General features: G+C 45.9%; 1 protein-coding gene across 1 annotated transcript; it reads right to left on the bottom strand.

Annotated features, from left to right (window-relative positions):
• Positions 1-1374: 1374 nt before the first annotated feature.
• Ghsr (growth hormone secretagogue receptor) lies at positions 1375-9482 on the bottom strand. Its single transcript, XM_021651895.2, has 3 exons — positions 9363-9482; positions 8230-9132; positions 1375-6164 (listed from the first exon to the last, which is right to left on the bottom strand). Exons 2-3 carry the CDS (start codon positions 9020-9022, stop codon positions 5860-5862), a joined length of 1098 nt encoding a protein of 365 aa, XP_021507570.1. The 5' UTR covers positions 9023-9132; positions 9363-9482; the 3' UTR covers positions 1375-5859.
• Between the last annotated feature and the right edge of the window lie 918 nt (positions 9483-10400).

Genomic DNA, 10400 nt, shown 5'->3' with positions numbered 1-10400 from the left:
TACTCGTGTTGTGAAAATTAACCCAGAGTATCTATTTTGCTCATGTCTATGCAATGCTATGGACTGGGGACATGATGGGTGGGAAATATGTCTCAGGAGTTGCTTGCTGACCTCTCACAGGACAAGCACCCAGGGATGACAACACCAGTGCCAGAGGATCTGATGCCCTCTTCTAGCTTCCATGGGCACCTGCACTTGAATGGACATATCTCTTCCCACACAATATATGCATAAATAAAAATAAATTTACATGAAATGATATGAGGGAAATGAGGAGTCTAAACAGCCTGGAATCCAAATACAGTCCTGCTATTCCTGACCGTGTGCCAAAACTTCTCTGGTCTCAGTGGTCACAGTCACAATTCCTGCAATCTTAATCTCAGTCTCCTCTCCCCATCTCTCTCTCCCTTCCCCTCCCCTTGGTAAGAAAAGAATTGTCCCTGTGTATGTTGGGGAAATTATAAGAAAATTAACTGTAGGCCTTTAGCGTGGTGTCTCATAAATAATGACATTCGTCATTGCTCTTCAGCGATTTATTGTTAATTCTGGCTTTGCCGGTCCTCAGATGTGTTCCCCATTATTGCTTCCTCTACAGCTTCGCCTGTGTGTTTCTCCATGATCATGTGTTGCTTATCAGACTATCAGAGGACATGCACAGTTTGGAAGCTTGTCGTACAGACTCTCCAGCTGTTCTAGGAGCTGTGTGCTGATTTGTGGTGGATTTTAAGGAGACCAGTTATGAAGTTAGGAGCTATTATCCAGGAAGCAAGGAGCACCCAGCACTTGAGGAATGCCCCTAGCATCTGCTCTGGAGAGAGATCCAAGCTAGGGATGGTCACTGTCTGAGTAATGACTAACACCTTTTAATTAGCAAATGAAAATTGATAATGATAATGAGTTCTCTAATTTTAGCTCTCAATTTCCTGTTTCCTAGGAGCCACGTGTCTGAAATCCAGTGCCTGGCTGGCACGCACTCAGCCTTTACATTTTCATCTGACCAACGTAAGTGAGTAGCTACTGAGTGGAAGAGAACCTGATCATCCTTTGTCCCTTCCTAGAAGGGCATGAGGTCTTGGGGTCACAGGTCAACACCACACTGGCACATACATGGCTTTGGAGGATAGGCTGGAAGAGTCTGAAAAGTGGTGACTGTGGAATTACAATCCTACACAAGGTCCTACTGTGCTCTTTCACAAATTGGGTCGAAGGCTTCTTATAAAACACCGAATCCCCTGGAAAAAAAAAAACACAGCCCACAGCACACCTCTTGAAAGGGCCAATCTCAAAAATGCAAAGGACAAAACAGGACTAAAACCAAGACCAGAGGCCAGGGGAGAAATTCACACACTCCACTGTTAACAAACGTACTGCGTGCTTTGAAAAGGTTTTATTAAGCAGTTGTTTGGTTACTATATTCAGGGAAAAGGAATGCAAGTTCTGTGAGACAGGTACATGAGAACTACAGCGAAGAAGTCTTAGTTAAAATGTACAAAAACCATCGAAGAAAGAAGCCAAAATACTCCTGATGACTATGGTGACACAAATGGACCAATCAGTACTACCAAGCTACACCATATATTAGTGGTGGTTGCTACAGTATTTAGAGACATTCACACAAACAAATGTTTTCCAGTCCATTAAATCCACAATGCTAAATGGGAGGAACATAAACAGTTTTATGGTTCAAGCTATATTTGGGTTTGAATTGTTAAAACCACGGAAAAGTTTCAAGCTGCTTTTCCTCAATGCTCTTTCTCTCTGTGTCTAGGGGAGAAGATGAGCCCAGAGAGGGTAATTGTGAATACTTTCACAAAACCATCTGGCCATCTTCATGAGACATATTTTCTGAAAGTAGAGGGGTGTTTTCTTTATCTTTTTGGCCAGTTTTGAGAGTAGCTGGCAGTCTTTTGAGCAAAGGTATGTACAATAAAGGCATGAAGTATTAATGGAAGTTCCAGGAAGTGGCCAAATAGTAACAGGGACATGAACACACAGCATTGGAGAAACAAGATGACAATGTTGTCAGCCTAAAAAGCTAACCTCCAGTACCCAGAACACGTCCGAGTTCAGAAGGAAAACCATAAAGATAAGCCCCGCCAGAACCCTCCTCCTCAACTGTGTCACCTTCATATTATTGCAAGGAATTGGATGATTGGATCTGAGGAAAATGAATTAGGAAGTGGCATGGGCTTTGCTGATCCTCAGATGCGTTCCCCATTATTGGGGGTCTGTGTCACTACTGTGTAGCTTTCTGTTGGTTTTGAATAGCAGTTTATTTCCTGCTAAAAATAATAAATAAATAAATAAATAAATAAATAAATAATGTGTTACCAATTCACAGAACTACCACTGATCATCTGTGCACTCACACTTGTGCACGCCAGCTACTGTCACAGTTTAAATTGCAAAGAAGTCACTGGTGACTCATCGGCTAACAAACCCTGTTAGACATGGTGTGTCTTCGAAGACATCATCTCCTTCTTTTAATGCTGTGATTTACACTACAGACAGCGTTTCTGAAAAGAGAATGACTCTGCTAGCTTATGCATTATGACAAGAACATTTTGTGTATGTAACTATTACGCAGTATTTTAAAGAGGTACATACTGTTCTTTAAAAGACAAAAGTGTAGGCACCGATCTTGCACAAAATCTCACAGTTTTTCTTTTTTTTTAATATTAAGTTCAAGTATATGGAGCAATGAAAAAGACAAAATGAGCTAAAACTGTTTATGTTGAACCCAAAATTGTAATCATCTTAGGTAGTTAACAAAAGCATTTGTGTGGAAAAAAAAAAAACAAAAACAAAACTAGACTCTTAAGTCCAATCTCATCCACTTTCCCTGCAGCTCAAAGGTTGCTATAAAGGGATTTTTCTAGGCATAGGAAGTACTGGAAGTGTTTCTAAATTTCCTTACCACAAAGTTTTAACATTAACATTCATTAGTTTGTTTGTTTGTTGAGATTGGATCTCCCTGTGCATCCCAGTCTGGGGAGGAACTTGCCAGATAGTTCAGGCAGTTCTTGAACTTGTAATCTTCCTGCCTCAGCTTCTCAAGTGCTGGGGACACAAGTATGCTCTACCACACCCAGCTAGAATTTCCAATTTAAAATGATTGATGGGCATGAATGTTAAAGTGATTATTCAAAATTCTCCTGTTCATGAAACAGTTGCTTTCTGTTTTGGAGATAATGATGTTGACTTTGAGGCTGCCTAAAACTGTGACAGAAACCTGACTGCTGGGTTCCAGGGTAATGGAAACAAAGACTAAAGGAGAAGCTGGTTTCTTTCTGTTGTGAATGCCTTCAGTGTGATTCCCACTCACAGACATATTAGCTCTCTCTACAAATAGTGCCGTGATGGCCCATACAAACATATCTGCAGCCAAGAATACAGTACACCTGTGGGCGGAATGGCCCCCTGCAGCCCTGGGGTGGGGGAACATTTGATATAGTGTGCACTAGAAATGTCTTCTTCATCTTTATCCATCATCCACAGGAACAAAACACAGATGATTGTGGGATCACTAAGAATAAATAAAAACCTTTGGCTTGCTAATTTCTCAGAGCTCAGAACATAGCAGGCACATACAAAATGTTGATAAAAGGTAGGATTTCCCAACAGTTTTCGTCAACATCATGTTCATTTGCCCTGAGTTTTAAACAATACAGGGAATGTAACAGCATAAAGAACCTGTGAGCAATCAAAGAAAGCAATGATTGGAGAGGACAAATTAGAGATGCCTTTCTTTAAACACGCCCTTTCACTTTCCAGGTTAACCAGGGGAAAGCAAGGTGGTCTTTTTCTGTAATCTATTCTCAGGATGTGAATTCAGGACTCCTGGCATGGAGTACAAAAGATGGGACAGGTGAAGAGATGAAGCCACTCAGTAGAAGCTTGTTTCTCTCCAGAACAGTGATAAGCATTATATGTTTAAAACCTGTTTCCTCTCAGGTGTGGTGTGTTCATAGACAACACTCTAAAGCCTCCGGGAGCTGAAATACCTCTGTTTAATTTGCTGAACACCACTTAGGAGTTGGATGCTGAAGGCTGAGTAACTACCTCCTGGAACTGAGTGCATCGCTGTGCTTTCTCATGCCCTCCTAAGAAGTGACTGAACAGGCAACCTGTTGACTCTAAACTCACGTTTAGAGTGAGTTTCATGTCCAAATGGACTTCAAAATATATTTTTTAAAGTAATCCTAATTAAGATTGGCCTTTGATGTTTCCAAAGCAAAAAGGCAATCCATCGATTCAGCATAATAATCTTTCCTTTTAAGTGGATACAAAATAAGCACAGCATTAACGTCCTTTAATGGCTTAAACACTCCTTTCATTGGGAGCTCTTCCCTTGACAGAAGTGCACAGAACGGAAGCAATCGTTTTGGAATGATAGATTTACATCTTCCTGTTGAGTGGAGAGAGAATAGTGACTTTATAAATGAAATTTCACTTTCATAGCCCAAATCACAATATTCATTGAAGGATTATTCATAATTATGACTAAGAATGAGACTAGAGCTCCATTGACCATGTCCGTCAGCTGAGCAGTGGGAGGAGAATAGCAATACTGCCTTGGAAATGGGACAAGTTGAAATAAATGATTGCAATTTTTTTTAAATTTTGAATAGCAATAGGCTGAAATGTTCAAGAAACTCTGAACCTACCTTAACCATTTGAAGCTTTCAAATATTCTTTAGGTTACTATAAGCTGGCCAGAATAAATAACAATTGCTTTAGTCACAAATTAAAGGCTTATGTTTACTTTATGTATTAGGTCAAAAACAGGCAGTCTGTGATTTGCTATGGTTTTCGTATTTCACTTCCTGAATTGATTATGCAACCAAACTTAATTTTAAAATGTATGACTTAATTTTAAGATGTATTTCACTCTCTTCCTACCATGAAGATAGAGAATTTAGGTGGGACCTTAGGATTTATTACTCTAAAATGCTGCTATACTAATATACTATTTAAAAGCATTTGAAAGGAATAGGTACCTATTTTTAAAACATTTTATAAGAGATTGATAAATATTTTGCATGCACTCTGGATTATCTGCTTGGTACCATAATCACTAGCCATATTTGTCTGTTGAACACCTGAAATGTACCTAGCACAACTAAAGAACTGAATTCCTTATTTCAAGTAAGCAATTCATTTAAGCAATTTAATTCTGAATTTTTTTTTTTTAAAAAAAAGCTTTGTAATGTAGGTTACTCAAAAGTTTTGAGGGTACTCATGAAACTTAAGCTGTTGAGCCTACTTTTCCATGCTCACATTAAATGAATCAAATATTATGACTGAAACTAATTGTCCAGCCTCAAGTGGGCTGTGTAAGGAACAGACTAGATTTCAGAATTGCTATGGGGTGAGGAGGCAATGGAGATTTCTCATCAATTGTTTCATATTGATTACATAGGTGCCTTGTGTTGTGGGGCTTTGGGAGGCATGTGATGGAGCTTTGTGGAGATTGCCAGCTTTGAAGGGCCGTGTCTGCAGTTGCTGTTTGTAATGTCATTTCGTTTTTATTATGATGAGAAAAGCGAATGGGGTTTGGTGTTACCCACCCAGAAGGAAAGCCAGCGCCCACTCTGCCCCCTCCTTCCTCTGAGCAGCAAGGCTGCCAGGAGCTCTAAACGCCAAATCATAGACACAAACTTGCAAGACGCCCTGGTGAGTGCAGTCAAGCCAAACTGCACAGACCCTGCCCATCTGGCTTTACTCCCCACCCCCGACTGTTTCGACATTCATTTGTCTCCAATCCCCAAACTGACTTTCTGCTTCCTCCCAAGTTCTGCTTGGCTCTGGCTTCCGGCGTGGAGCAGTAAGCGATGACTGCGCGCTGCCCAGGTGCTGTCATGTGTTGGTGCTCGACTTGGTCCAGGCCCGAGAACTTTCGTCCTTCAGAGTGGAGAGCTTTCTCTGGGAGAAGGACTCAAACCCCAGAAGCTTGAACACCGCCACCCGGTACTTCTTGGACATGATGTTGTAGAGGATGGGGTTGATGGCGGCGCTGAGGTAGAAGAGGACGAATGACACCAGGTTGCAGTATTGGCTGATCTGCGCGATCTCCAGAGAGCCCGGCTCGAAGGACTTGGAAAACAGGTATCTCCCCACATGGAAGGGCAGCCAGCAGAGGATGAACGCAAACACCACTACAGCTGAAGGACAAGGGGAGGAGAGAGAGGGTCATTGCCAGGCATGGCGCAAATCACTGTGCATTCTTGAGTCTTGGCGCTGCTTCCTCCACGAGTGGCATGCCCGCTGACGGGGCAGCGTGTCCTGCTCTTTGTTATGGGTAACATGGTATCCTGCTGTCCACATGATACTGCTCTGCTCCCCCCCAACCCCCTTACCTCCCACCCCCACCCCATCAGACTGTCAGACCGACAGCTGGGTAATCTTCACTGATCTTCTCAGTCCGTCTACTTGATAAGGTCTCTGCTTTGTGACTGACCTGACACAATGACTCAACTAAACGATTTATTAATGATTATCCTCCATTCATATGCATCACACAGAGCACAGATACAAATGAGAGAAGGTGTTTGTATTCAGCCACAGCAGTTGATTAGAATTCCCAGGAGCGCTTCTCCTCCGCCATGCTGGAATCAAAAATGCCCAGTAAATACCCTACCACTAAGCAATACTCTACCCCAGCACGCTCTTGGGCCTGCTCAAGAAATGCAGATTCATTAGTTGCTTATAGACTCATTAAATTAAGTTCTCTAGGTAAGGGAAGTGGGAAAAGCACCTGCCTTTTCTTTTCCTATCATCCTTTTTCCTTTTTCTTTTTTAAGGACAGATCTTTGTTACGTTCCATGGACCACTGTACCCAGAATTTTAAAGTTAATTTTTACAGGGGACTGGATATGCAATTGGACTTAGTAACCACTAAGAAAAAAATTCTGTCATCTTTAATAAAAATAAAGTGTAAGGGACAGTTGTTAAGGCAGCCGGCAGCAATTGCCACACATCCAAGGCTTCATTTTACACGTGTAAGATACTTTCTTCAAGAATTTAAAAAAAATTAGACTAAGTTTTTAAAATTCAGAAATGAAAGAAAAATGATGCTCTGGTCCTTGTGCCACTTTAATGATCTCCTTCAGTTTCTCACGGCAGAAGACCATGGACATTGGCGTGGAGATGCCAGTGAGGTGATTAACAGCTTACAAAGCTGGGGAGAATAAGTTCTCTTCAGGACTAGGTTACACAGGAAGAAACGTCAGCTGGCAGCAACAATGTGGCCCTCTCTCTGGTGAGTACGAGTTCACAGCCCCATGGAGGACACAGGGCAATCACTGGTCTGGGAAACACAATTTGACATCCCTAGGGAGATCTTTATCATTTGGATATGCAGGATCTGAGAATAATAAAATTGCAAACAGGAAATCATCCTGCAATAACTAAGAAGTATTAAGTGTCTATAAGCATTGAAAAAAGTGAGATCAGCTCTTTCTCTTGGCTATGAGCATTATCTTCATTTCCTCACTACACCAGACACGTGCCTTTAAGGAAACAGAGTCCCTGCACTAACCATTCAATACACCCAGTGGTTACCCTGTACCCAGAGGTTCCTGCAGTAGAACTTGAGGAAAGAATGGCTTCTCTACCCTACCCTGGCCTATGCTACTGGGGAGGCAGATACAAAAACAACAAAGCCCCAGAATAAACAGAGTTGATGGGATTATCTGAGAAAGACGAAGGGCAGAAAACAAAACCCAATATTGAAAACAAACAAAATGCATCTATAGATCGTCTTTAACAGAGCGATCCAAATTTATGGTTAAATTTACAATGGAGTAATTTCTAAGTGCAATTCCTGCCTGCTTGCCTTAATGTTATTTCGATAATCACAAATTCAATATGAGGCAGGGACCTCAAAAACAAACAAACAACAACAAAACCTGATAAAGTATTTCCATTTTGAAGCAAGTTACCCCAAGTAATATTAATTTTAAGCAACTGAAAGTGTGAGAAGCCTTTTCGTGGATAAGAGAAGATACAGGAATAGACAGAGGAAGAAAGGGGAAAGCGGTGAGACCAAGAACCTAGGTGGGAAAAAAGGAAGAACCTAGGTGGGAGGGGGAGAGAGAGAGAGAGAGAGACAGACAGACAGACAGACAGACAGACAGACAGACAAAGAGAGACTTGAGATGGAGAGGACGATAAACAGAGATAGAGGCCCCCAGAGTTGGGCAAGCCGGGGAGGAAGAAAGGACCCACCTAGCATCTTCACTGTCTGCTTGTGGTTCTGGTCCCTGAGCGAGGCGCCCACCGCCGCGTCGCCGCGCCTCCGCCACAGCTTCCTCCCGATGAGGCTGTAGAGCACAGTGAGGCAGAAGACCGGCAGGAAGAAGAAGACGCTGGACACCCACACCATGACCGTGAGCAGCCCAGAGCGCACGGCGAACTCGGTGGCGCGGCACTCGTTGGTGTCCCGGGGGTCCGTGCCGTTCTCGTGCTCCACGCCCACCAGCACGAAGATGGGCCCCGCGCTGCAGAAGGCCACGGCCCAGATGACAAGGATGACCAGCTTCACGCGGCCCTTGGTGACCACCACCTTGGCCCGCAGCGGGAAGCAGATGGCGAAGTAGCGCTCGACGCTCAGCGCCGTGATGGTGAGGACCGTGGCGTAGGTGCAGCTCTCGCTGACGAACTGGAAGAGTTTGCAGAGCAGGTCGCCGAAGTTCCAGGGCCGGTACTGCCAGAGGCGGACGAGGTCCAGCGGCATGCACAGGAAGATGAGCAGGTCGGAGAAGGCCATGCTGGACAGGTAGAGGTTGGTGGTGGTGCGCAGCTCCCGGAAGCGGGACACCACCAGCATGGTGAGCAGGTTGCCCGAGATGCCCACCACGAAGAGGGCCACGCAGGTCGCGGTGACGCCCGCCAGCAGCGGCGCGGGGAACAGCGGCAGCAGCAGCTCGTCCGTCAGAGAGTCGTTGCCGGGGAAAGCGTCCCACTCCAGGTCCTGCGTGACGTTAGGCTCCGGCTCCTCGCTGGCCGTCGCGTTCCACATGTTGCCAGGCTTGGGGTCGCCGCTGGAGAGAGGAGATCTGGTCCCCCAGGAGGTCCCCTGTGGCCCGGAAGAGTGGAGGGAGTGGGCGCCAGCGGCGTGCAGGAAGGATGCTTGGAGAGGAAGGAGAGAAGTGAGAACCGAGGGAGAAAGTGGGATGGGGTGGGGACAGTGGCGGTGAGCGGAAGAAAGTGACCCACGGCGCGGCGCGCCCCTCCCCAGTCCCTTCCCTTTCTCCCCTCTCCCCTTCCGTCCCCCATCTCTCCTTCCCTCTCTTTCCCACTCTCTTCCTCGCGGTCCCTGCCACCCAGTCCGGCCACGGACCGCGCACGCACTCGCTTACCTGTCACCCTAACACCGGAGCAGCGCCACCAGCACCGCCTGGCCCTGGAGAGCTCGCCCCGGCAGCATGTCGCCCTCCCCACCGCGTCCGAGTGCGTGGGCTCTGCACAAGGCAGGCGCTGCAAAGCCAGGGAGTGAGGACTCCTCTCTCCAGCCTTGGGCGCTAGGGGGGCCGGGAAGGACAGTTCATCGGGGTAGAGTGATGAAGGGTGGAGAGCGCAGAGAAGGACGCCTTCGGCAGCCGGATCAAGCTCTTCTCCCACCAGGAGTCGAAGCGGTTGCGCACCTGATGGGGAAAAAAAGCGAGTGTGCCTCTCGGAGGAGGAAGGCGGGTCGAGGGAAAAAGCAGAAGCTTCTATTTGTATTCAAATTAGGGGAGACGGTGCGCGCCCGGGAAGGGCTCCTCAGGGTCTCAGAATACACCATCGTGTTTGCCGGGATTCTCAACCCAGAAGCCTGTTCCCTAGACTAAGGTCACAGAGCAAGTTCACTGGTTCACTCCACAAGTGTGCGAAAGCCCTGTCCTAAATCCCCGCCCTCTGACTTGGTGTAGGTAAAGGATGCTGGATGAACTAAGAGTCACCTTTACCTCATGTAAATTTGGGGCGGGGCGGGAAGGCCACGGAGCCCTCTCCCACCCACCACCGCCCCACCCCCCCCCACCCTGCGCATACCGGGGAAAGTAGGTGGCAAGTGCAGGAGCAGAGGCAGTCAGTGCCGCGAGGCTGACACACGTCGAGGGTGAGCAGGAAACAGGCTTTTTAAAAGCTTGATTTGGAGAGATCAGCTATTCAGAATCTGGGATTCCTCCCGCCCCCCACCCCCCGCCGGCCCCCTTCCAGGCAAGAGTTCCAAGTTTGCTGCTGCTTCTTTGCAAAATGCTAGGCAGCATTGAGGATCATTGGGGATGGAAGCCAGGCTTCAGAGATACAGGAACCATTTGATAAATTAATAAGGGTTGATTTGCTTCGTGGTTGCTGGTGAAATGGGGGCGTTTTATCCAGTGGCATTGTGTCTCAGAGCATCCCGGTACTAGCAA

Source organism: Meriones unguiculatus, chromosome 2, assembly GCF_030254825.1.
Source record: "Meriones unguiculatus strain TT.TT164.6M chromosome 2, Bangor_MerUng_6.1, whole genome shotgun sequence".
NCBI lineage: Eukaryota > Metazoa > Chordata > Mammalia > Rodentia > Muridae > Meriones > Meriones unguiculatus.
This window is presented reverse-complemented; position numbering and strand designations above follow the sequence as displayed.